This window comes from Ambystoma mexicanum, chromosome 2q (genome assembly GCF_040938575.1).
Source record: "Ambystoma mexicanum isolate Mex_15411 chromosome 2q, UKY_AmexF1_1, whole genome shotgun sequence".
Classification (NCBI taxonomy): Eukaryota; Metazoa; Chordata; class Amphibia; order Caudata; family Ambystomatidae; genus Ambystoma; species Ambystoma mexicanum.
Window position 1 is genome coordinate 1,239,314,963 of NC_090924.1, and position 27,963 is coordinate 1,239,342,925.

The following is a 27,963-nucleotide window of genomic DNA, read 5'->3' on the forward strand; positions in this document are numbered from 1 at the left end:
CCTGGGATGAAGCTGTGCTAGAGGAAGAACCTAAAAACGTTTGAGAACTCTAGCTCATTCGTTCCTTTCGATGTAACGAAAGGGGGATTTGTAAGGGAGGAAGGGTCCTTTTGACCCCCCCTACATCCTGTATGAAGTGGAAGTTATGCTCATTTATTTGCTGGAGACGTCCCTGGGTCCGGGGTACTGGCGATGGAGCTTGGAAGCCATTCCATGACACAAACTCCATATCGTACAACCCCAAAATCCATTTTATTATTCCCGACTCCATCTATTTCTAGTCTGCGCCGCGGCTGTCCTGTTCTCACAGAAGCTTGAACGCAAATTTTTGCAAACTGACAATGTATTTCTTCTCCTCCTCTGAGATCATTGCCCTGTGTGACCGGGCCGAAGCCTGGCTTGCAAAAACCAACCGTCTCGACAAACCTGCCCCAGGTCCTTGTCCCCTCTCCTACCTTTAGGAATTATTGCCTGTATAACCCTTGCTCCACTTTGTTTTTTTCATGTAGCAGATGGTGGTACCCATCCCTATGGGCCACCCTAGATGCCCCCCCCCCATGTAACTAATCCAGAGTGATCATATATTCTCCCTGTACCAACCCCTATCAATCCATTCATTTTAACAATGAAGCGCCATGCAAATAAATCTTAGGAGGGTACTTTCAGATAAGGCACCTGGACCCTTGCACCCCTGTCCCAACTGAGGTCCAGGTTAAGAATGTGCGTCTTTCACTACAATTTATAGACAACCCTGCATTTTTGTACATATTCTACGTCTTATATAAATCAATTGCATGTCAGTAATTACTGTGTACTTTAGATTAGTTTGATGACTGGTGGTGTGGACTCAGCCTGACCTTCATCCCTCCCAGAGGAGCCCAGCTGACCCACATGCCACAAGAAGCAGCAAATTCAGCATCAGCCAATCAAGCAGCATCGTTACCTTATATTTTATACTGTACTAGCAAAACGAGCCAATGAGGTGGAACCATGTAACACTTATAGAAATCATCATAGATGACGATTATTGTGTTTATGTCATGTTTCTGAATTGTTGGCAGAGCGCTCTCAGAGCAGCAGAGTCCTCTGCATGTCTTTATTTATGCTATATAAAAGAGCCTTTGTTTGACTCAATCATTCTCCTGGTCTCATCCGCTACTGGGGTGTGTCTATTTATTCTGAGTTTTGGTTTATATTTTTGGGGAATGACCACTTTCACCCTTAAAATCCTTGATGATGGCCATCTTTGCCTCCTGCTTCTCCTAGACCTCCCACCAGCTTTTGACACAGTAGACCATCACACACTTCCAAAAATCTATATCACTGTATGCAGTTGTAATCCTCAACTGGTGTAAACAGACCCCCTATATAAGCAGAGCCATTATATAATTAGAGTGCTGAGAGACAGACTCAAAAGGTAACTGTTTTAAAAAGTTCCTGGGTTGGTGTAATACCCAACTAGCCCCAACTCTAAAGGGATTTTTCCCTCAATTGATGCCGCCGATGTCTGAAAGTCCAAAACCAAAATCGGCCTGTGTCTAAACCTATGCTTGCCCCCACTGTTTGACAAAATGTGATAGGAAGTCTTCTTAAAGAAAAATAGTGGTTAAAAAAAAGGAAATGTAAACCACAGCTGGTTTCAGGTAGTATTACCAATAGGTGTAGTTCTGCCAGTTCAAAAATAGTTCAACGCAAAAGGGTTGCTCTTGGAACCTTCCACGTAGGGCTCTTGCAGTAAGTCAATGGAGTTTACAATTTCTCTGGGTCTCTTGGAGTTCCCTTCCACAAGCTTCAATCTCTTCAAACAAAAAGACAGTTCCTGTTAGACCTCTCCGGGTTCTAAGTTCAGCTGGTCAGAATGCAACTTTTCCTTCTATACAGTTTCTTTCACATACAATCCTTTCATGGGGTAGAATTAGAAAGTTACGAAAATGCCAGGCTCGTTGCTCCTCCGAAGCACGATCACTCTGATTTTTAGCCCCACTCTATTTCTTGTACTTGTTTTCCTTTTAACCTTTTATCTTCAGTTACTTCCTTAAGCTGTTTCTTTCACTTTGTCGTGCAAACTTGCACCTTCTTTTGCTTTACTTTCTGTGGTGCGCCTCTTGCACCCTTGCACCTGTCCTTTTCCTTATTGTGCCTCTTGCACACTTCTTTCACTCCTGTATACTGGTTTCCTCTGTTCGGGTCGTTCGCACCCTTTTCTTGTATATCTCTTTAAATATCTTTACTCTGGACTTTGCTTTATTTGTCACCACTAGCGCGCTTTCTCCTTCCTTCCACTTCCCTCCTTTCTTCTTTCTTTCTTACTTTGTTCTTTTATGCTTTCTCTCTTTTTTTCCACTTTACAAAATTTGGTCTTTTCTCCCTTTCTGCTCCAGCCAACCGCACGCTCCAGAGTTCTCTCTCTCACTTGTTTGAAACTCACCAGGTAGCGTAGTGCTGGCGAGCGGTCTCTCGTGGATGCATTGGGTCGAGGTCAGGGTCTCACCACCTGCCCCTCGGACACCTTTGGGACCGGCACACATCACAAAGGAAGGAACAAGTTACTTACCTGTAACTGTTGTTCTCCAGCATGGGTCTGGCATGGATTCACATGCTCATGAATATTCCCCGTCGTCAGGCTGGGAATCCTCGGTAAAGAAAAAACCAGTATCAGTTTCGTTTCTGATCTGTCTTTCGTAGTAGTAACCAATCACTGGTCTCTGCGTCATACTGACCACAGCCAATGACTGCCCTCTACCTAAGCCCCGCCTCTGGCAGCCATCTTCAGATTTGGAAGCACGTGAAGTGGCAGTATGACCAAGTGAAGAGCCGCAGAGGGGTAGGCGGGAGGGTTCGCATGTGAATCCATGCCAGACCCATGCTGGAGAACAACAGTTACAGGTAAGTAACTTGTTCCTTCTCCAGCATGGGGTCTGGCATGGATTCACATGCTCATGAATAAAGAATACATAGCAGTACCCACATGCACAACCACGGGAGGTGGCAAAGGCTCAAGATTAAGCATCACATCAAACTCAACATTAAGCAATCTTACCTCCTCACCAGGCTCACCTCAGGCGAACAGGTTGCGCAGCACTGCTTGGCCGACCCTGGACTCCTCCCTGGAATCCCGATCGACGCAGTAGAATTTCGTGAAGGTGTGCGTCGACCTCCACGTAGCAGCCCTGCAAAGTCCAGCAGGGGCACACCAGATAGGAACGCCGTGGTAGCTGCGATCGCTCTGGTGGAATGTGCTCTCGGACGGCCAGGCAGCGGTCGGTTTGCCAACCGGTGACAGTACATGATACAGCCGGAGAGCCATCTGGAAATGGAAGCCTTCGAGAGAGCCTTCCCCTGATTGACAGGTCCAAAGTTCACAAAGAGTTGTGACGGCTTCCGAAAACACTTCGTGCGATCCACGTAGAACTTCAGCGCTCTAGCCACATCCAGCGAGTGCAAAGTCCTCTCAGCCGGCGACGAAGGCGACGGGAAAAACACAGGCAACACCAAGGGTTCATTGAGATGGAAGTCCGACGGCACCTTGGGCATGAAGGAGGGGTGCGTCCTGAGCACCACCCTCGTGTCGTGAAAAGTCAAGTACGGGGCCTTGCAGGAAAGGGCCTGGATCTCTCCCACACGTCGTGCGGAGGTGATGGCCACAAGAAACGCTGTTTTCCACGACAGGAACTTCAACGGGGCCGAGTGCAGAGGCTCGAACGGAGGTCCCATGAGCTTGGTCAGCACCACGTTGAGCTCCCACGCCGGGGCCGGAGCCGGAGCCTTCACCGGCGGGAACAATCTGAACAGTCCCTTCATGAACTCTTTCACCAGACGATGAGACCACAAGGACGTCCGCCCCGTGGTTCTAGTGTACCGGGAGATTGCAGCAAGATGAATCTTGATTGACGCGTGTGCCAGTCCAGCTTTGGCCAGCGTCAACAGGTACAGCAGTACTTGGGGAGCCGTAATCCTTAGAGGGTTAATCTTCTGTGCGTGGCACCAGACAGAGAACCTCTTCCATTTGTGTCCGTAGCATTTAAGAGTCGAGGACGCCCTGGCCTTTGCAAGAACCTCTCTGCAGTCGGCCGGTATGTCATATCCTCCAAACTCTAGCGCTGCAGGAGCCAGGCCTGCAAGTTCAGCGACTTCGGGTCGTGGTGGAGGATGGCGCCTCCTTCCCTGGAGAGCAGATCCGCGTCCACTGGCAGCTTGATTGACGGGGACGCTGACAAGTCCAGAAGGTCCGGGAACCATATCTGCCTCGGCCACGCAGGTGCGACGAGGATCATCCTGCACCGTGACCTCTTGAGCTGGTTGATGAGCCGGATCAGTAGTGGCAATGGAGGGAACGCGTATAGGAACAGGCCCGCCCAGGGGAACGAGAAAGCATCGCCCATGCTCCTCGGCTGGGGAAACCTGCTGGCGAACCTCCGGCACTTGGAGTTTGTTGCCGTCGCAAACAGGTCGATCTTGGGTGTGCCCCACCGTCGGAAGAGGCGATCCACTAGATCCTGGCGTAGTTCCCACTCGTGGCACGAGCGCAGCTCCCTGCTGAGTGAGTCGGCGATGGTGTTTTTTATCCCTGCCAGATGAAACGGCACCAGAAACATCCTTTGGGCGACGGCCCAATGCCACAGGTCCTGCGCCTCCTTGGACAGTGCTGGGGACCTGGTTCCGCCCTGTTTCCTGATGTAAAACATGGTGGTGGTGTTGTCGGTGAAGATCCTCACCACCTTGCCCTTGAGGGACGGAAGGAAGGACCTGAGGGCCCAGAACACTGCACGGAGCTCCAGGACGTTGATATGGAGGGACTTCTCCGTCGGGAGCCAAAGGCCTCTCGCGTGCAGATTTTCGGTGTGCGCTCCCCACCCTTCCAGGGAGGCATCCGTGGTCACTGTCTCCTGGTGGTCTGGGGTCTGGAAGTCCATGCCCGCCGTCAGATGCGCGCGGGTGCCCCACCACCGGATCGCTCGGCGGAAACTCTCGTCGAGTGTGATCCTCTCCTCGAAGCCGCCCGTCGTTTGGATCCAGCGCGCGTCCAGGAACTCCTGCAACGGGCGCATCCGGAGCCTGCACATGGGAATGAGGTAGATGCAGGAAGACATCATTCTGAGGAGGGACTTGATGGACCTCACCTTGGCCGCGTCGGAAACCAACATCCGCTGTACCTTGCCCAGGATGGACCTGGTCCTTTCCTCCGACGGGGAGGCCCGAAGGGACACTGTGTCGAGCTTCGCTCCCAGAAACAGTGCGTTTTGCGCGGGTACCAGGTGCGACTTGGCGTAGTTCACGGAGAATCCCAGGTCCGTGAGAAGTTGACGGTCCTTGCCGTGTGCTCCACGGCGAGCTCCCTCGTCTTGGCTCGGATGAGCCAGTCGTCCAGGTAGGGGTAGACGTGGATCCCCTCTCGGCGCAGCTGCGCCGCCACTGGTGCAAGGCACTTGGTGAATACCCTGGGTGCCGACCGTAGACCGAAGGGAAGGGCTCTGAACTGGTAGTGACGCCCTTGGACCACGAACCTGAGGAATTTTCGGTGCCCCTTTAGGATGGGAATATGGAAGTAGGCATCCTCCAAATCCAACGACGACAGGAAGTCGCCCTCCTCCAGCTGACCCAGGACGTGCTGGAGGGTGACCATCCGGAACTTCTGAGCCTTGATGAACTTGTTCAGCCGTCGTAGGTCTAGGATGGGGCGCCATCCTCCCGTCGTCTTCTTCACGAGGAAGTATCTTGAGTAAACTCCGGAGCCCCGAAGCCTCCTTGGGACGAGTTCGATGGCGCCCTTCCTTAGCATCGCCCTTACCTCCCGGAGAAGCTGAGGGACGTGAAGCTCTTTCCTGGCCACAGGGGGGACGCGCGGGCACCTTCTTTGAAACTCGAGCGCGTGGCCCTGGGCTAGGGCGTCCAGCACCCAACGGTCGGTGGAGATGGACTCCCACACGCTGACGAAGCTCGCCAGCCGGCCTCCCACCGGGGTGCTTCGGTGGGGGCCCGACCCCACGGCCGGTTCAATCCTGCTTAGACGAGGCTTTGCCGCCTTGACCTCCTTGGCGACGACGGCGGGGTCCGCCTGACTTGCCTCGTCCCCTGTAAGCTTCTTGAGACGACGAACGGGCCGCTTGACGGTAGGTGGAAAATCCGCCGCCGGAACCTTTGGAGGCGCCCTTGCCTCCGCCGCTCCGAAAGGGCGGCAGCCGTTGCTGGAGAACCCCGAGAGCCCGGGCTGTCTCCGTGTCCGCTTTAATGGCTTGAAGGGAATCGTCCACTGTTTTCCCAAACAGGTTGTTCCCATCGAACGGCATGTCCAGGACTCTGGTCTGTACGTCTTGACGGAAGTCAGTAGCCTTGAGCCATCCACGCCGCCTAAGGCACACGCCGTTGCCCAACTGGCGAAATCCAGTGTCGGCGATGTCTGTCGCAATAGTGATGGCGTGGTCCGACGCCACCTCACCTTCCTGCAAGATCTCCAGGGCATCCGCCCTCTTGTCGTCCGGTAGGAAGTCCAGCAGGGGAGCCAGCTTGTACCACAGCTCCCTGTCGTACCGGGCTACGATAGCCAAGGCGTTAGCCGCCTTAATCGTCGTCGCTGCAGACGAGATGACCCTGCGCCCCATCGTGTCCAATTTCTTTCCCTCGCCATCCGGCGGGGAAGTCGACGTGGAGGCCGCGACCTCCCCCCCGCTTTCTTCCTGGCCGCCGCGGAGACGACGGAGTCCGGGGTAGGCTGCGCCCGGAGGCACAAGGGGGCCGCGTCCGGGACCCGGTACTTCTTCTCGTACCGGTCTCTTCTAGCCGGCGTCGTGGATGGGTTCTTGAGGAGGGCGAGGCCCTCATCCCAAATATCGTCCAGTAGAGGTACCGCGAGGACCGTCTTCCTCTTGGCCTCGCACCGCTGATAAAGGAAACCTTCCTTCTTCTCCTCAGGGCAGAGCTGGAAGAGCTCGGATGCCCTGGTGATCATGGAGTGAAAAGATCCAATCTCGTCGGGCGGGGAAGCCCGGGTGGGAGGAGACGACGGCAGATCCTCATCGTACACTTCGTCGTCCGTACCCGTTGCGGCCGTGTCAGTCCCCGTATCATCCCCTCGAGTCGTGGACGGGGAGGAAGGCTGAACGGGGCGCGACGGCTGAAAAGGAGGTGGAGGGTGAATCCTTCTTTTCTTAGGAGGGGGGCTGCCCGAAGGGCCTGGTTCCGGGTCCCCTGACGGGAGTGGTTCCTCCACTGGTAACAGCAGTCTCGTCCTTATCTCTGCGCATAAGGACTGTATAGCCAACTAAATGGCCGCCGAGTTGTCTTGCGGTACTGGCAGAGGGGAATCCGACGGGCGGTCAGGGGCCCCGTCGGTACCCTCGACAATGTCGTCGTCTCCTGCGTCGGGATCCCTCCCGACGGGCTGGTCTTCTTCCACGCCAACGCCGTGGCTTAAGACCTCCATCAGTTCTTCCTCAGAGGTTGAGGCCGAATCCACGGCGACCTCCTGCCCCCCCTTTTTCTTCTCCGTCGGAGGTTTCACGGGGGTCCTGTCGATGGGCATAAAAGAGGACTCCCTCCGCGGTGGCAGGGAGATTCTGAGCCCCGAGGTCGCCACCACTGGCGTAGCCTCAACAGGCTGAGCCAGGGCCGCCGCGACTGTCTCGATAGAGGCCTTGGCCGGATGGATTAAGGCTTTCACCACCCTTGGTGCGCTCACCGCCTTCTGCTTGAGGGGGGGGACACTGCCTCGCTCCGCCTCCGAGCTCGACCAGGGTCTCTCCAGGAGCTTCGCCGGGTGCTCGGCCTTCCTCTTACCCGACCCAGAGCGTTGGCTCGTGGTTGATGGTGCCGGGGAGGGTGCGCTCTGCCTGGTGCCCGTAGAGCCCGACCGTTCGGCGCTCCCGCTGCCAGCGGACTCGCGGTGCTTGGCCTTATGTTGGACCCCCGTCGCCGGGGCGTCCTCAAAGGTCTTAGAAGACCGCTCGGATTTCTTCTTCTTCTCGCCGGACGGGCTCTTCCCTTCCAGCCAGTTGGCGAGACGTTGATGGCGGTCCTTCATGGTCCGCTCCGACATGTTGCCGCAAAACGCACAGTCCTTCTCCACGTGCGTCTTGTCTTCATGTAGGCAGTAAAGACAAAAGGAGTGTTCGTCTTCCTTAAAGACATTCTGCAGCTGGCATCCAGGGCAGACCCTGAACAGCTTTCCGGGCGTCGAGCTTCCCTTCTCCTGGGCCATGACCGAGATGGGACTGAGAAACTTCTGGAGTCCTCCAAAAGCGTAGCTCGACGAATCTTCACCCTTGAGGGGCGTAGAACAATCCGACACGGGTCCCCGTTGATCGGATGGAGAGTCGGTGGAGCTTGAAGCTCTTGACCGAAAAAACGTGAAAAAATAGCACTAACGCTCGAGAGCAATAGCACGAGGATCCCAACACATGAACGTGCGGTAAAAATCTGAAGATGGCTGCCAGAGGCGGGGCTTAGGTAGAGGGCAGTCATTGGCTGTGGTCAGTATGACACAGAGACAAGTGATTAGTTACTACTACGAAAGACAGATCAGAAACGAAACTGATACTGGTTTTTTCTTTACTGAGGATTCCCAGCCTGACGACGGGGAATATTCATGAGCATGTGAATCCATGCCAGACCCCATGCTGGAGAACAAGCACTTCGCTGAACACCGCCAGCAGGATGCCTTGCTCTGGCTCCCTCGAGACAAAGCTCCCTAATCATGCTGCAGGCCCTTACGAACACTGAGCCAGCACCTCGGAAAGCCGTTCGCCTCCGGATGCTCCAGGCTTCTCTTGCTGCAGCTCCCTGTTCCTTGGCTCATCTGGTCCAGTCAGAACCACGCCTTTTATAGTCCTCAGTGGAGTCAAATGGAGTCCGGTGAGGATGATTATAGTTGAATGCCTGACTATTAGTGGGACAATTCAATGGTAGGTGGTAGTAGTCTTCCCCTGTTCTTTAATGGTTTTTCCATAGTTAATCCTAATGGCTCCCGATCACCTCTTCCTCGTCGCAGTACTTCTTGGAAACGGTGTGTAATTGGAAATACCCCATTAAGTCTGAGGGAGAGTGGGCAGGGGAACAATTATAAAAGGGGGAATACTAATCCTTGCCCTTGGGTATTCTCCTCTCAATTCCCTGTGACCACCCCCCCCCCCCACTCAGGCGATCGATCCTTGCTTGTCCACCCCCATGGTCAGGGTCCAAAAGCGATGGCCCTTCCCTGGCCACCTGAATGGAAGATCCCGGGGAGTAGGTGGGAGAAAAACGTCCGGTTTCTCACAGTGCTTATATAATCAGAGTCCTTGTCCTATGAAGAGTCCTGCTAGACCTACAGTTTCTTTGGAGTAAGGGCTCATTCAGTGGCATAGCATATGGTACCAGTACAATGTTTGCTTCTATGCAAATACAGGCCTGGGAGGTTCTGAACACAATCTTACTATTTATAAGAAAAATAAATGGAGATGCAAACTGCAAGCAATAGGAATAAACATTTTTAAACTAGGCAGTTAATATGTTACAGAAGCTCAGTGGGGAAAGAACCTGCTGTATCGAGTACGGTCGGAACACATTTTATCAACCTAGCGAGAGTTCAAAAGTTGAGTGGGGCACATAGTATGTGCCAGTTAATGTGATCCACCGCAATCTAACGGACTGTATCATCCTGACGAGGATAAAAGGCGTGGTCAGGTAAAACTCAAATATGACTAACAAAACTAAAGTTTACTGGCCTTTGAGGAGTACTGGCATGCCCTGTCACTATCAGAAACAGTGGGATTGGTCAGAAATATGTGCTACTTTAGTTCAAAATATTTTTTTGTGGGTTTATACATGCACAGTGTTGATGCATCATTTAAATTAAAGGTCATTTAAGTTAAATAAGCGGTGTGGCACACATTAAAAACAAAATGGATGAACAATATGGGGGAAAAAAGACAGCATTTCATGAGAAAATGCAGGTTGTCAAAAAAAAAAAAAAATCTATTTTCTTTATATTTAGCAATTAATGCGTTTCATGGCATACCGTACTGTTTGGGAACTGTCTGTCGGCCAAGTTAATAGGCCTGAAAGAAGTGAACTAATACAGCCCTCTTGGAGGGGACTACTGCCATTAAACTAGGGGATAGCATCGAGGGTCCTAATGGCTCTGTTTGAAGTGGCAAAAAGGACACGCAGAAAACGTTTGGCTTTTCCCACTTGTGCATCAAAAATACAGGTAAATTGGCTACCATGAAAATGGGGGCTGGAGGGAGATCCCCCCCTTTTCCATTTTTATGAACGGCAAAGGGAGACGCCAGAGCAGCAGATGGCAAGTAAAGAGCAGGAGCAAAGGGAGGTAAATATTAGGGGTAACATTAGGCATTGGGATGGCAGGAGGCAGTGGGATTGGCGGCCAACAGGCTGCTTTCTACATTGATCTATTATGAAAGCCCACAACCCAATTGGCTGCACAGCAAGCCGAGGGTGGTAAATCAGCATACATTCATCGATAGTAAGACTTACTGCAAAGTTATATAAGCTAAAATAAATGTATGTAGTGTAGAATTACTTTGTATTCCATAACAGTAAGTTCAGCCACAAGAAGGTCACCAATCTTGTTTTAATGACAACCTTTTTTTCATACCTGCCAGCATCAGTCTCTTTAAATATCCCATCCTGGTTTGGACACAGTTCACAACTAGGAGACACCCCACATTTACAGGCATCGCAGAACCAAGGCTCTGTAGAATTTTCTGAAGCAGAGCTCATGATGGAATCACTTTCTCCATCCACGCCATAGCATCCTAAGAAAAATTGAAGAACTGCCATAAGTATATATGTATACATGTTGGCACAAGTATTTTGAAGCATCATTCAACACTGGCTCATAAAGCGATCCAACAAAGCGTATTCCTCAAGAAGTCCATATACAAAAGTAGTTTATATACAAATAGGAAGTGGCTGGGATAAATTCCTTCAGGCAATAGGGTTTTATCCGCAACAGAAATGGCATTCCCGCTTTGAAACTGGTCTGAATTAACAGTGTTAGGGAGAGGCAAACAATCAAATGACTGAAGTTTACTTCCTGAGACTACTGGTATCATCCATCTTCCCTAAACACCACATGCTCAGTGTCATAGCGCCCTGCGCTTCTTGGCTCTATGTCATAGGGATACAATGGCCTGCCACTCAGTCCCAAAGACATTTTCCCAACCACTGCTTTGCCGCGGGGTCCTCGTCACAGGAATAGATGACCCACATCATTACATTTAATCTTCACCTGGAAGAAAGCACTTTGCCCACTTTTTCCTGTTCCAGAGGTTCTAGAGCCCCAGTTGTTTTAAAGGATATAGTTCCCTTTGGACTATCCGGGATCACTCGCTCCTAGCATAAAAAGGGACATGGAACCGTTCTCACCCAAGCTCCAGCCGGAAGATGTGGTGAAAGCAGTCTCCAAAAGAAGGGACTCATCAAAGCAAGCCCCGCCCTGCTCAGCATCAACTATCATAGCAAACATTATCACCTTGGCATCATCACTAGCAAATACCATGAACAAGCTCCCTGAGGGATGGGAATTTGTTTTTCCTACACTGAAAAACACCATTCCAACAGCAAGTGGGGGAATGAGGGTGTATGAATACACTTAAATGATCAGTATATATCATTTATTTCTATGTTGCCACAAGAGGCTTCAACACATACATGTTACAGAACACATGTTATGCACATCGCAAATTAATCACAAAACACAAGGAGAGAAAAGAAAATGGCGTAGAGAAATGTGAAATAGTGTCAAGATGGCGAGCAAAGAAAAGCAAAATACACCAAGTATTGTTAACACAAATATCCTATACTGTTCAATCAGGCTTCAAGGTAGATTCTCCTCTTGAATCAGTCTAGTATGTGGTCGCAAATTCCATCTCAACCAATTTTTTCTAAACAGAAATACAGCCATATGTAATTAATAAAATCATATGTAATCGTGGTCTGCTAGGCGGGACAATGTACAGTTCACATTATCTTCTATACATGAAAATCTTAAGCGCTAAATAAACTCCTAGTTTCAACTAATCACCCGGATAGGGCTAGTTTTCTTCAGGACCGTTTTCTGTTCTACAACGACAAGAAAGAATATGTGTCAACCGTGAGTAAAATAGCATCAGTGTCATATAATGAAATAAACTAAGTAAAATGTGTATATACACCACTGGGCGCACATCTGCACAGACATCTGATGATGTCCAAAGATCACCCATAGAGCCCTATAAGGCAAAATGCCAGAAAGAACAGCCATGGGGGTTGCAAGTCAGACATTAAAGTTCCCAATTCCCCTGGTTTATGTGGGAGTGCGGGGGGAACGGGGAAGGGAAGGAATACAAAAGTTACAAAAAAAGGTTTCCGATGGAAATGCCCCACTGGTGTCTATGCAACCTTTAACGTGGTGCAGAAAGGTACAACACAGGATATGGATCACATCCGGAAAGAAGGGAGGGTAAAAGAAACAAGAGAAGAGCACTCAGTTATATGCTCTGAATTGTGTAAAACCAATTCTCACAATGAACGTGGCAGAAAGGATCCAGAGCGGATCACTGCTTCAGTGCGACCTGAGCAAATTAGATGTACAATATGGATCGCTACCTTGAGGGATAGGTCCTTGCACTGTTCCAGTTCAAAATACCCCATGGCATGCAAGAGTCTGCACGATGAAGCCGGCAGCGCAATCATGGAAATGCCTCATAGCATGCATCACGTGATGTAGTGCTTGCTTGCTTGGACAGGGCTGCAGGACGTAGGGCCCAGAGTGAACACCCAGAATGGGTGACGTAACCATGGATACGGATGAGCCAAATGAAGTTCCAAGGCAACAGTATTTTTTGCATTTTTCTCCATGCGTTTTTTGTGATTCATTTGAGATGTGCATAACATGCATTCTGTAACATGTATGTGCTGAAGCCAGCATCTTGTGGCAACACAGAATTATTAAATGATATATACTGATCATTTAAGTGTATTCATTCACCCTCATTTCCCCCTTGTTGTTGGATTGACATGTATTTGGCCCAGGAAATGAGGGTCTAAGGGCACGCCTACATTGTATTGTTTGTGATGATTAGAACAGCCAGTTGGGTGGAGTAGGCTGAGTGAGGCACTTTATTGCACCAAGTTTTCCAATTTGTTTATGTTTTGTAATCCCTTAGTTCCTAGCCATGCTACCCACTGTCGATCATGGAAGTTTTATCCTTCATAGAGTAACAATTAGCCGAGGCGATCAGTGGTCCCTCGTTCTTTGACCGAGAACCCTCTGATCATTCAGATCCTACCAAAATCAACAGTGAATCATTACTTAAACGTAAAAAAACACTTTCGGAAATTAAAGCACAGTCATCTACTGAAGGAATATCTCAGAGGTAATATCATCCCAGTTGGACTACAAGGTACGAACGAACCATGCCTAGTTCTAGATGATGATGACTGTAGGCGTGGACCTTTAGCTCTGCCCCTTTACCCAAATTAGGCCCACCTCTAAAATTAAGTGCACCTTTTGTCCATAAAGTAAGGTTATTGTACAACGGCCAGGAGGAGGCTTAGATGACATAAGAGTCAAACTAACCGTGGTCTCTGTGAACCACACAAGGAACAACACTATACAATTTGCAACAGTTAATACACTGCCCCAGATAGCGTTACAAAGTCATCACCCCAAACATGATTAGTTGTCCTGTACAGAGACATAACAATCCCCTAAAAACGTATAAGGTTTACATTTTCAACACACCCCTTCCCAAAAGCCTCTCCTTATTTAGTGGCAGCCTTGCCTCTTACTTACACAACAGAATGCCCATCAATGACACACACAGATCTACTGCAAAATACCTAAGCACATGAAGACAAGAGAAAGACACAGATTCCCTTTTGACCTATTCATGTTAGCTAATCGCATTGCCCAGACCTGCCCGGTGTCGGATTTTTTATGACTTCTACGTGACTTATCTTTTTCTATTCACATGAGTTCTGCCCACTTTCTAACAACACATGCCATTGAAATCTGATGAATATGTTTCAATATGTTAAATTGATTCACTATGCTTATACATTGTTCGGCAGAAACCTGTGCAGTTCCCTCTGGGACCACTGCAAAAGATTTAAGACTACAGGTGTTTGGCAGTAAACCCACTTGGTAGCAGTCTGTACCACACAGATTCACTTGGTAGCTGTGGCTGAGCAGTCAGACTTCCCTCAAGAAGAGTTAGGCAGTATACAGAGTATTCACAATAGGTCAAAAGAACACAGTAGAACAGCAAACACTGACCAGAGCTTGGTGTAAGAGAGATAATTCTTTATTTAAAACCACATCTAATAAAACACTCAGGCACTAATATTAAGCAGTTCAAAAACACGGTCACTAAAAGATATACACTCCCTTAAAAGAATATTAGACAAGTCTTGAGTAAAGCCCCAATTATTTTCAGACAGCGGTGAGGGCTTAACGCAGGTGGCACTCTAATAATTCGGTTTAAAAGGGAGAGAAAGGCAGAGTATAAATTGAAACAGATCCCAACACTTTCACAAGAACACAGCAAGAGAGGAAGGCAAAATCAAACCGTGAAGTTAGAGTTCAGAAAGCCGGATCCACTTTAAGAGGATCAGAACGAAATGTGTCCAAGGTCACATGGTTGAAAAGTGCACAAAAAGTCTCGAAAAGGTTCAGAAAGAGTTGGACCAAAAGAAAGGGACCAGTTAGATGGTCAAGGCGGCCAGCCCAGTCCATAAGGTTAAGGGATTATTATTACCTTGTAGCAATCTTTAGAAAGGGAGGCCTGGCGGACACGGTATCTTAAAGTGGTTAGAATACTCCAGCGGGGGCAGTTGTTCCTGGCAGCGGGTGCAAGTCGGTGCTTCGTCCGGAGGAAGAGAGGATCTCGTCGGGGAGGAAAGCAGGAGTCCGTTGCACTGCCAGGGAAGAAACCAGCCGCGAGTTCTCGGTTAAAAGGAGCGGTCCTTTTGTTCGCGGTCCAGTGGTAAGTGGCTATCCGGTTGCTGAGGTGCTTGCCACGGGCAATTCGACCACAAGACGTCCTGGGATGCGAGAAAAAGAAGGTAAACTGGTTGTGCCCACCAGTCAGGGGAAGAAGACTCTCCAGCCGGGAGATTTTCTCCGTCGTCGGGAAGTGGTGAGTAGGTTCCGCAGGGCTCCACCGGTGGTGTCGTCGTAGCAGGTCGGCTAAGCTTCTCCCTCGTCGGATTCTCAGGTCCTGTGGCGACTTCTAAAGTTCCAGTCCCAAAAGCCCTGCTTTTATGCAGCACATCCCCATTCACTCAGCCTAGCTGTCAATCAAACATGCTAAGTGGTGGGCCAATCACACAAGAGTGACACTTGAGATGGCAATTGGACTGCGCATGCGCGCGCGACGCATGCAGAACTAAATACATCGTCTCCTGGCGGCCGCTACTATTATCCTGAATTTTCTTCCCTTTACAAGAATCAATCCCGCCTCAGCCGCCCACCAGCGGAGGCGGACCCACTGGAGCTGCTGGCGCTGCACTCCGGAGAAGAACCGGAGCGGGGGACGCCAGAACCAGCCCGCGGACCGCTGGCGGATGACCCGCGGCCATTGCGGCGGGAGAAGTTGATCGCCCCTCCCCCCCCCCCCCCCCGAGACGCTGAGAACGCTGTGGCTCCCAGGCGAGGTGACGCTTGCAACGAGACCCCGCAACGCTCTCCAGGCGCCGACGAGCGGCCGCTAAGGCCCCCCCCCACCTGCTCCACCCTCAGGACAACGCCGAAACACCCGGAGTTGTTCGCACTGCACACCTCCCGATCTACGAGAGAAACGCTTCGCCACATCCCGGCCTGGGCTTGCACCGCCAGCCTTCCCCTGGGGGTCTCCTCCCTCCTCCTGTTCCCCTCATCATCAAGACTGCGACACCTGGGGTCGAGCGGCAGCGAGAGCCGTGAGCTGCGCTCCCCCGCTGAGGGAGGACACGCCGCAAACGGAGGCACCCGCAATAAGGTACACGGGTGTGGGGGGTGGATGTTTTGCTTTGTTTCCCCCCTCCGGGACCCTTTTTGCAACTAGCCTGCTGCAGAGACCAAGGAGCCCGCGAGGGCCACAGCTGCGCCATAGACCAGCACCAGACTCAGAACGCTGTCACGGCCCACGAGTCACATACGCAGCAAAAGGACACTGGGAGTGTGGGGACGAAAGGCTCTTCTCACAGCCAAGTGAGCCCCCCCCGGTCCACGGTGGACCCCAGGACTTGCCGTGAACTGTGGAACTGCCCTGTCCCTCTCTTGGGACCACCCCGGGCGACTTAAATCATCGCTCGAACCGCAGAACTTACGGGGGGGCCACCCTATGCAGTGAAGATAGACGCTGGTCAGCCCACACCAATGGATGAACAGGGGCACAGTCCTCCCCACGAGACCCCTACGCACTTTGGCCTAGATCCCAGGAACCACGGGGGCCACTCTATTTGTCGGAGATAGGCACGAGCCAATACCACGCCACCAAGCGAGATTGACACCTGCAGCGACGGCGCTGCTGCCATCCTAAACGTAACTTTTGCAGAGGTTCGCAGTGTGCACCCTACGCAACCTATACACAATCGTCTGCTCCATACAGGACCTCTCCCGACCCAGCATTTACCCCCGGTGCGCGGACGTGGAGCACCCAGATCCCTGCTACACAGAGCCGCTCGACCAAAGCATGGGAAAGGAGAAAACCAAGAGGCAAACGCTACAGAGCAAGATGGAGCTCTACACCGTGGGGGACCCTCCCCAGCGCGAGCCTCAGCCCCCAGAAGAAGAGGGTAACCCTGGAGAACTCAGAGACCCTCCTATCTCTTTGTCAGACCTTATGAAAGCGATTGGGGACTCGAGGACATCCTTGGAACTTAAAATGGGCGGCCTATCCTCTGAGGTGTCCCTTATACGCCAAGACCTCCGCAACTTATCGACCAGGGTGGGGGAAGCGGAACAGAGGGTGTCTAACACTGAAGACGCGGTCCACCGCATGTAACAGCAGCTCACTGCGATTGCCCAAAAAGTGACCCAACTGGAAAACCGCGCCGAGGGGAGGGGGCGGCGCAACAATCTCAGGATCCTCGGTGTACCAGAGAAAGAGGAAGGCCCCAGCGCAGAACTCTTCTTAGAAGACTGGCTCACTCATGTCTTTGCCCCTAAGAAGCTATCCAAATTCTTTTCCGTGGAAAGGGCACAACAGAGTCCCCACCGGCCGACCTACACCGGGAGCCCCGCCCAGAACAATGATTGCACGCCTACAGAATTACCGCGACCGGGATGCAATCCTACAAATGGCAAGGGCCATGGGCCCGATCACATACAACGGCTACAAGGTCGGTTCCTATCCCGATTACATGAAAGAAGTCCAAAAAGCCCGCCAGTCTTTTGACTCCGTCAAGAAGAAGCTCCAGTCGCTATCCATCAAATATGCCCTCTTCTTCCCGGCATTGTTAAAAGTCCAGTATGAGGGCGCTACTCACTTGTTTTACAACCACAAAGATGCATGGGACTGGCTTGAAACTCAAGTCCTCATGAACTCCAGCGGGAGGCGTGTGCCATCGGGCCCACCCACACAGCGGCCTCGGCCTGGGAGACCCTCGCCCCCTCGTTCCCCGACCAATGCGGACGACGATGCGTCAAGGACCCCTACGGAAAAGGGATGAAGACCCTGTACTAAGGGACCCAAACTGCAGATTGATAGAATGGGAATGCTCACCTAGCGGCCGCCGCCCCTAATGCGGCGGGCGTGCGCGGTATCACAGCCGGGTTATCCCGAAGAAGTTTATAAAGTTATAGGTTTAATGTTTGGGCGACAGGTGCTCCCAGTTGGGGGGGGAAGTACAGGGTGGGGGGTGGGGGGGGAGTTCAGGGACTGTAAAGAAACCGAATCAAGAAACAAGAAGGCACGACACATAGAAGCGCTGGCAAAGGAATCAAGCACTGTCTATGGGCAAGACCACGGACACAATCATCATCCAGGCAGCAGATACACCGACACGAGACGACCCCCGGACGTCTCCCCCGAAAGTACAGCGCTGCACACCTCCCGAGTGTACATGACCGCCACTGATCCTCCCAGATGCCCAGATACGAGCCCCACGCAGATAGAATGAACTCCACAAGGTAACCGTGCTCTCCTGGAACGTTAACGGCCTCGGCTCCAGCATAAAGCGAAGACTGGTGCTCCAGTACCTTAACCGTTACTCGCCGGACATTGCCCTTCTAAATGAAACACATTTGCTAGGCACGAGCACTAACTTTTTCAGAAGATCCAACTACTCTCACACCTACCAGGCTGGATTCACGACAGGAGCTAGGGGCACAATGATCCTCGTCCACAAGCGAGTCCCCCTACAGGTTAGGAAGGTCAAAACCGACCCCTGGGGCCGCTATGTTATGATACTGGCTGATATCTGGGGCATGACATGGGGCCTCGCTGCAATTTACGCCCCCCCCCCCCCTTTGAGACGAAAGAACTACTCTCCTAGCTACGGAGTCGGCTACTGTAAAATGAGGCCGATGTATGGGTGATTGGCGGGGACTTTAATTAAGTGATGAACACTGCAGTCGATAGATCTCACAGGAGATCAGGTACCTGCCCTGACCCCACACCACTCGCCAGGTTCGCCGATGCTCTGGGAATGACGGACACATGGCGCTCACTCCACAAAAATGAGGCTGGGTTCTCCTTTTTCTCTGGCGTCCACAAGTCATTCTCCAGGATCGATTATGCCTTCATCCCCCGCAGAATAAATCACAGGCTCCTCGACGCTGAATTCCTCGCAAGGGGTATTTCGGACCACTCTCCGCTCCTATTGTCCATGAAGAACTCCTGCCGTGGTCCGGATCGTAACTGGCGCCTGAACACATATCACCTACGTCTCCCTGAAATTGCAGAAGAACTGGAAAAGAAGACGACAGAATATTTTGAAAACAACGATGGATCAGTGGATTGCCCGATCTCGCTCTGGGAGGCGTATAAGACTGTCCTCCGCGGGGAAGTTATCTCGGAAGTTTCAGCCTAACAACGAAGACAAGTCCAAAAGATCAAAGAGGCAGAAGCGCGTGTCCTGGAGTGCAAACGGCAAACCCTATAACACTGCACCCAAGAAGCGAAAGAGGCTCTGCTTACAGCACAAGAGGCCCTTAGCAACCTGGCTCTAGACAATGCACGGATAGCCCATCAGTTAGTCCGGAGCCAAATCTATGAACGAGGCGACAAAGGCGAATAAGACCCTGGCCTGGTTGGAGCGGCGTGAACAGACCAAGGGACACGTACGGGCAATTGAATCTCCAGACGGAACACTCCTCACAGATGACTCCGACATTGTTGCGGCATTCGCCGCCTACTATGAGAAACTCTATACCCCACCGGCCGAGAGCCCGCCTTCCGAACCCGCACGCTACCTTGACCAGATCGAGATCCCAAAGCTCTCTCAGCGCCAAACAGACCTCCTGAACGCCGAAATCACTGTAACCGAGGTGCAAGAGGCACTCGCACAGCTCCAACCCAGGAAAACCCCGGGCCCTAATGGGTTCCCTACAGAAACATGGAAATGCCTCGGCGGTTCACTACCCACCCACATGCACCGTATGTTTCTACGCAGCAAAGAGCTGGGGGAACTCCCCCCGGACCTCAGGAAGGCATGCATAATCGTCATACATAAGCCCGGGAAACCCCCGGAGGAATGTGCCTCCTATCGCCCAATATCCTTGATCAACGGCAAAGCCAAGGTCCTCGCCAGAACACTAGCCAACAGACTTGTGCAAGTTATAGAGACCCTTGTCCACCCCGACCAATGTGGATTCATGCCCAACAAATCCACCCGCATGAACCTGCAAAGAGTTCAGCTGGCGCTGAGTAGAGCCAAGGAAATACCAGCCCCACTGGCCCTCCTGGCAGTGGACTTTGAAAAAGCATTTGACTCTGTGGAATGGGAGGCTTTGTGGGCAATCATGGCTCGGATGAACCTGGGGCAAACGTTTATATCGTGGGTTAAACTCCTGTATGCACATCCGGAGGCCATGGTAAGGGTGAACGGCAGGTCTTCTGGATCATTTCCCTTGGGTCGAGGTACGAGACAGGGGTGCCCGCTCTCCCCGCTGCTTTTTCTCTTGGCCATAGAACCTCTCGCAATTGAGCTTAGAGCTGACACTAATTGGACAGGGTTCACCTGGCCTGGGGGGGGAGAGGACCGACTATCCCTCTACGCGGACGACTTCCTCATATACCTCAGTAACCCACGCACTTCCTGCCCGATTGTCTCCCGCATCCTTAGGGAATATCAGCGCTTTGCGGGCCTTAAGGTAAATGAGACCAAAACTATTTACTTCCCGATCCAGGGCGGCGAGTCTGCGATCCCCGAAACCTGCCCATATCAGGTCTCTATTAGAGAACTTAAATACCTGGGTATGCAACTCGACCCGACACTGGGTGGGTTCCTGCAACTTAACTTACAACCAATAATTGACCGGTTCAATAGAGACACCTCCCACTGGCAATCACTCTCACTATCACTAATGGGCAGAGCGGCGCTATTCAAAATGATGACCCTCCCCAGACTGTTCTATGTACTTCAAAATGCCCCCCTTGTCATCCCCCGAGACACCTTCGCACTCATTGACAGACGCCTTCGCACACTGCTGTGGGGAGGGGACTAACCCAGGATCGCCCTTGATACGCTGCAGCGATCAGTGTGGGAGGGAGGCATCGGTCTACCATGCATACGCACCTATTACCTTGCAGCCCAGATTGGGGTGGTAAACGACTGGATACACGCAGACCCCACACTCCCCCACATCCGCCTTGAAATAGAGAGCATGACCCCGCTAACCCCACTGCAGATCCTGTACGCCACCCACGACCAACCCCCGATGTTTTCCGAAATGACACACCATATTTGCCGGGCCTGGCGAGATGCGCACAAACTAATAGGCTGGAAAGGTAAACCAACACTATCTCAACCCCTATGGCACAACGCACTCCTCCCGGAAATAGTAAAGATGGGCCCCTTCGGTCACTGGTGCGAAAAAGGGATACACACATTAGCGCATGTGATACAAGAGGGCCACCTCCTTGACTTCAAGGCCATGCAAGAGCAATTCGACCTCGCACCCATGAACCGGTTTCGACATGCGCAACTGGCCCACGCCATCCGCACCCAATTCCCTGATACGACAACCATATCCCCCTGTACTCCCATTGAGACCAATATCCTCCCGCAATGCATTGCCTCCAAGGTCACTTCCACGCTCTATCAAGCCCTTAACTCCTTTGGGGCTGCGCAGCTAGATGGGCTCAAGGAAAAGTGGGAAAAGGACATAGGTCAAATGGAACCAGAAGACTGGGTAGAGGCATTAATGTCCCCTTGAGAAATTTGTATAGACTCTAAACTCAGACTTATACAACTGAGGATCCTCCACCGCACATACTATTCACGTACTGCCATGGCCAGATGGGGGGGACTGGAAGACGGGACATGCCTGAGATGCAAAACGGAACCTGCCACCTTCTACCATATGATATGGGACTGCCGAGTGTTACAGGTCTTCTGGGAGAGCTGTATTAACACGATCTCTGCCACCCTGGCGACACCAATCCCCAGGGATCCCAAAATGATACTGTTGGGAATCCGGGGTGAGGTGGATCTCTCGAAATATGAAAAAAAAATTTTGGCACTGGCATTCGGGGCAGGCAAAAGATTAATCGCGACTAACTGGGGCTCTGCCGACCCTCTATCTTTGAACCGCTGGAGTAATGAGTTGGACAGATGCGCGGCCTCGGAGCGCCAGATTTATAATGCACAGGGTTGCACCCGCAAATTCGAAAAAATATGGGGTAAATGGCTTGACGCTAACTGAGATGCGCCGATGAAAGTAGAACTGTACTGCTGTGAACATTGGTTACCTGCCTCATCCCACAAACGACTGATGGCTCTCGGCTCTACAGAGCTCCTTTTGCTTTTTGAAATTGCCTTACTACCATGGTCAGATGTATGCCTTTGATTCATGTTTGTTTTGTTGTTGTGTTATTAAAACGTAATAAACAGAATTATAAAAAAAAAAAAAGAGTGCGACTTGAGTTACCAAGGTAACTCAGTCCAGGGTGCCTAAACCCCCTCTCACACCCCCTGTGGTACCCAGACAGAGTGGCCCCACTTTTGGAGGCTTCTGTGGAGAAGCTCGCCAAAAAGTGGAACAAAGGGCTCGACTTGGGTTGGAGTCACAGAAGAGAACACAAACGCTATTTTAGAATCGAGTCCTGGCAAAAAATACCAACCGGCGAATTAATATTAAATAAATAAACCGGCGGTATGTTCGAGGCTATGAGAATTAAATAATTAAAGTTGGTAGCCTCGAACAATGGGAAAATCCCATAGAGATATATTTCCGGTCGAATATAAAAAGTAGTATCCACTGCCACCAGCCAAAACTCAATCAGGGGGGACGGAGACGTGCCCCCTCGACTAACAGACCCCCGGGGCAATCGAATTGCCCCGACCCGTACGTCCACAATATGATGGTTTGTACTGGTTTCTGTTCATAATTTGGGACTAGTAAAGCCAATGGTGACTTTACATGCCCTGGGAGACAGTCAGTCCCAGGGTATGGAGTCTATGGTGGGGTGTCACTATGACACCCCTGTGTCACTGCACTGAGGGTGCTGTGTAACACACATAGTAAAAACACATGAGACCCTATGGAGTAAAAGACCCCATAGCCCATAAAACACATTAACAGTCAAAAGAACCCCTCAAATCATGTCCAAGAGTGTGAAGAAAAGAGACTCACTCTTGGCAGGAGAAAAAAACAAACTCCAGAAATCCAGCAAAGCTGCTGGGGGACTCACTAGGTTAGGAAATTCAGCCTAAACAGAGAATTCTCCCTAACATACATTTCTTTTAATCTTGCATTTCCTCCAAAACTGTGACCATTCCATTGCAAATCCCTGCTTCCAACCTCGAATGTGGCATGTTGGACTATTTTTATGTATTTGTTATTTGTTCATTCTGTATATTTGGTTGTGTATGTTCCAATGGATGCTTTGGGCACACAAATAACTTGATTTTGGACACACATTCTTTGATTTGAATAATGACATTTCACAGCCTTGAGAACGACCAGGTGGTCGAAACACGTGTCGGCTGTACACCACCTGGAATACATTTGCCCAACATGGCCTAACTTTGTTTCCTGTAGATTTCATGTATTTACCCAGATGTACATCTTAGATATTAATCTAATATAGTTTTAATCTGTTGAACCTATTGTTTCCTGAGCGCGAGCAACTTCCCCGAATCGTAATCAACTTGTTCATTTCATACCAAACCCAAGTGGGTGGGTTTGTGGTTTTGGGACACTCGCTGCCGGTTTCAGAACACTGAATGTTATTAATCTCCAAGTGGTCACTAGCGCACAGTAACCATATTGAACCCACTACCTCTAATCATTTGTTTGAACAAATCCTTTTACTCAGATTGTGGAGCATAAAAAGGCAGTTCTGGGCTGAATAGAAAGTGAAGGAAGCCATCTATAGTGGAAGGGGTATACAATTCAATCATTGCAATAAAAGGCGCTTTGGCTCCACTGTAGGTCCTTACAAAGCTTGGGCTTCAAAGAATACTTCAGAAAGCTCTGCAATCTCAATTTGGAAGCTTTGTCAGTCAATGGTTAAACATGCCACATTGAGCTCAGACTTACATGTCATTGACACCTGGGAGTTTATCCCGATATGGACTGCCATTACACAAATAGTTACACAAACTGGGACCAACTCCACCACCGAAAAGTGACCTGTGCACCTGCGACCCCTGGGTCTTGCTCACCCAAACCAAGTGCAGACAATTGTGTCCTCAGTGGATTCCCATAGACCTGCAGTGGTATCTGGAAGAATCTGATTTCTTAGGACTTACCTAGGGAAAAGGATGGAGTAGGGTACTTACCCAATTTGGGGCAAATTCTTCTTAATCACCATCAAAGCCCACTGCATAATTTTTGAAATAACATACCTGAAGAAGCTATACACTAGAACTTACTTTTGGGAGCGAGGCCCCATCCCATCTTAGAGTTGGACTTCAAACGATAGAGGGAAGCTGTGCTTGACGGTTATTGGCACTATTTCTACATATTTTTCTTACATCCCAGTACTCACCTGTTGAACACTGGTAACTCATTCTATGCATCTGTATTCTATTGGGGAATGAAGACTAAGCCTTTACTGCTTGCTCACCTACCTTGATAGGATTTTGGGTAACATCTCAGTGTCTTTTTAAAAAATAAAATGTTTTATTAAACTTTTATTTTTGTTGGCAGAGGCAAATAACACACACATCAGCCAAGAATGACAAAATGCATAATCAGAGTACAGTGGTACATATGAATGGTGAGTGAAAGCCAAGTAGGGAATGCAGCACCGCAGGGCATCCTGTGCTGTGGCACAGAACAGAAATGATTACGGTGAGTTGTCCGCCGAGGAGGGGGTGTCTAGGCCGTTAAGATAGCTGTTAAAGGCAGTCCAGATGTTTTTGGGCCGGGAGGGTACTGAGGTGGTACTCCTCACAGTTCCGAGACCATGTTAATAAATTCAGCTATTTCTGGAAGGTAGGAGGGGAAGAGCACTTCCAGTTCTGTAAAACACACTTCTTAGCAATTATACACCCCACATTTAGGAATTTAGCTGCACCTCCGGCTCCCTCAGCCGCCCATGCCTCAAACAGTACCCCCAGCGGGTCAGGCTCAATAACAGTATCACAGATTTCTGAGTTTTCAGGATCTCATCCCAGAATGCAGCTAGCCTCGGGCAGTCCCAGAACATATGCAAGTGGCCCGCATCCTCTGCACTGCAGCGAGGACAGAGCCGTGAGTCAGAGCGGACAAACCTGGAGATCCTGCACGGGGTGTAGTATAGCCTGTTCAACAATTTATACTGGATGGTGCGATATCGAAAGTTCAGGGAGACGTAGTGTGGGAGCACATTTTCCCCCACAGGTGGTCCGCGAGTTCTACTCCAGTTCGGATGCCCAGTCGTCCCGAACCGTAGAGGGCTGTGATGGGGCAGCTGTGAGGAGGAGTTTGTATAATGAAGACACCACCCCGCGGGCCCCACCCGAGTTGGTGATGTAGGAAATCCCAGGGGAGTCAGGGGGTTCATTGGGAAACTCAGGCCAAGTACCACGGAAGGCAGCACAGAGTCTGTAGTATTGTAGAAGTTCCAGCGGTGATCACGAGTGGCTCGGTTTCCAAGTCTGTGGTGTTATGAATAGCCCGTCCGAGTAGAACCAGTTAGGGCTAGGTATCCCAGGGTCTGCCAGTGTCGTGCCAGGGCTATATCATTTGTGGGTTCCAGCCCGGGGAACCGCCAGGCGGGAAGCCACTTGTAGTATGGATGTTCCTCAGCACCTGCAGCAAATATCTGCTCCCAGGCCAGTAGAGTGGTTTGGATCGGGTCTATGGATGAGTCCGGCTCATATCGTTAGTGTAGTATTAAAGACATTATATTGGTGCCAGAAGCAGCAAGGGTTTCCAGCTTGACATGAGGGCGAGGGTGGGGACTAGGGTACCAGTAGGTGGCAAACTGTGCCTGGGCTGCGATCCAGTACCGCATCAAATCAGGGGCAGTGAACCCACCTTTTTCGTAGCGTCATGGCAAGCCATTTTTTACGCACGGCTCCCGACTGCCACAGAAACTGAGCGCACAGCTTGTGTAAATCTGCAAAGTACTTCTTGCCGGGCCATATAGGGACATTCGTGAATATGTACAGCAGCTTAGGGAGCAATATCATTTTTACCAGTGATAATCTCCCCGCTAGTGATAACGGGAGAGAGTGCCAGCCCGCTATCTTGGCTTCCGCCTGTTCTGCCACAACCAGGTAGTTGTTCGCTAGGAGTGTGTCTTTGGTCAGGAACACCTGGATTCCCAGGTATTTAATCCCGTCAGGCAACCAACGGAGCGGATGTTCCGTGGCAGGTTGTACTGTGGAGCTTGTGAGAGGGAAGAGTTTGGATTTAGTATAACTGATAGTGAAACCAGAGTATGTACCAATGCGGGTGATGTCACGCAGGATTGGGTCCAGGTGGACATTTGGGTCTCTAATGAACAGCAGCACATCGTCTGCGTAGAGTGAGATAATTTCGGGGGTATCCTGTAGTCGTATCCCTTTACGGGAGTGGCACTCCCTTACATAGTCCACCATGGGCTCGATAGCCAGGGCGAATAGGACCAGGGAGAACGGGCATCCCTGACGGGTGCCCCTGAAGAGAGGGAACAGAGCAGACGTTTGGGAATTGACACTGACCCTGGCAACCAGGGAGGTGTATAGCAGCTTGATGTATGCAATCATCCTGGGCCCAATGCCCATGGCCTCAAGGACTAGCCACATGTACTTCCAGGACACCATGTCAAAGGCCTTCTGAGCATACAGGGTGACCGCAACTGCACTCACATCCTGACTGATTCGTGATCTGACGCTGAGAAGCCTTCTGATGTTTTGAGACATGGATCTCCCAGGCACAAAGCCTGACTGGTCATGTCTGGTGCACTTTTATAGTGATCTCTAAGTACCTCTTCTATAAAGACAAATCCTTTGAACTGTAACATTGCGTAAATGAGCTGGGGTGTTCAGGCAACAGATTTGCACACAGACCTTTTTGAAAAAATTTTTGCATTCTCTGTGTTCTTTAACAGGAGTGTTGTTTTCTTTAGTAGTTTCTGATTCGCGGTTTGCCGGATCCTGTTTGATTAAAGGATATTCCAAAAATGCTGCTCAGTAGAAAGAAAGGGGGACACAAAATGTTCCTGTAACACTCCACTGATGGTGGCTTGTAAATGTATATGCCAGAAAGTGCATCACGAATCGAATAGTTTTAGCTTTTTATATGTTGTACTTAATGTGTGCTTTTTTGCATCGATATATTTTGACTGACATGCTTGTCTTACAATGTTAAAATACAGGAAAAGCTAAATTTGAGCAAAGTTCTCCCTGAAAATGGCAGCCTTAAGCACTGTGCTATCAAAATATGATCACGTGAATGATGCTAAACATAACTCTCACCTCCAAAAGCAGCCCTGGCAGAAATAATTTAGGTAAAGTTGCAAAACTGCAAAATGTTCCCAAAACCCACACACTTTTAATTTGAAAACCTAAGCCAACAGCTTAATCACATAAATGCTGTGCGTTTCAAAAACCGTCAGCTGTCCCTGTGCATTTTGGTTAGAATATCAATAGAAAACAGTAAATAAACGAATATTCTAGATGAAGTGTACCATGCATTCGGTATGGCTATAGATGACTATTGAGAAAGTGTCATACTTGGTGGTCCTCAAGCCCCATGCTGTGAAATGGAAAACAGTTACCAAGCTATTCATAGGAATATTTCTCTAATTGAAACGTGCATCAAGTTACAAAGGCTTCTGTGCACTCATTCCTCCAAGATCGTATTGTATTTGGAAACAAAGTTAACATGACGACATCTGGCAGATCAGTCTTGCTAAACATCTTTAGCTCACTAATACATTGGCATGCATACTCGCAATATTACACAATAGGGGAGAACCACCTTTATTAAGTTCTTTGACGCCTGTAATTGGCTATATCTCCCTCCAGAAAGGCTAAATCACCAGCCATTGATATCGGTTGGAACACACAGTGGGAGCAAAGATGCTAGACGAATTGTAATAACTCTAATGTGGTTTACCTTATCACATGTCCGTGTGGCCTTCAGTATGTGGGTATGACCCATCGAACCGTAAGAACACGGATTACAAAACATAAGTCCTGCATTAGAACTAGAAAGCTCACAGCACCAACGGTGGAACACTTGTCTCACTGAAGCACGCTCCTGAATCCCTCAGTTGGACTATTTTGGAAAAGGTTACAAATACCGCTGAGGGCAGGCGACATGAGTATTGAGTGATTTTCCACTTGGGCACTGACAAACCTGGTTTGAATGAATATCTGTTGACAGGTCCTGGCCACGTTCTAATTAGGAGTAAG

At 50.2% G+C, this 27,963-nt stretch overlaps 1 protein-coding gene across 3 annotated transcripts in view; it reads right to left on the reverse strand.

Moving 5' to 3' along the window:
- The window catches only part of PHF14 (PHD finger protein 14), a 2,413,061-nt gene that overhangs the window by 2,121,826 nt on the left and 263,272 nt on the right, over positions 1 to 27,963 (reverse strand). For all 3 annotated transcript variants that reach the window (XM_069648631.1, XM_069648632.1, XM_069648633.1), the window contains exon 5: positions 10,592 to 10,751. In XM_069648631.1, coding sequence (XP_069504732.1) covers positions 10,592 to 10,751 — 160 coding nt within the window. The remainder of the gene's footprint in view (positions 1 to 10,591; positions 10,752 to 27,963) is intronic.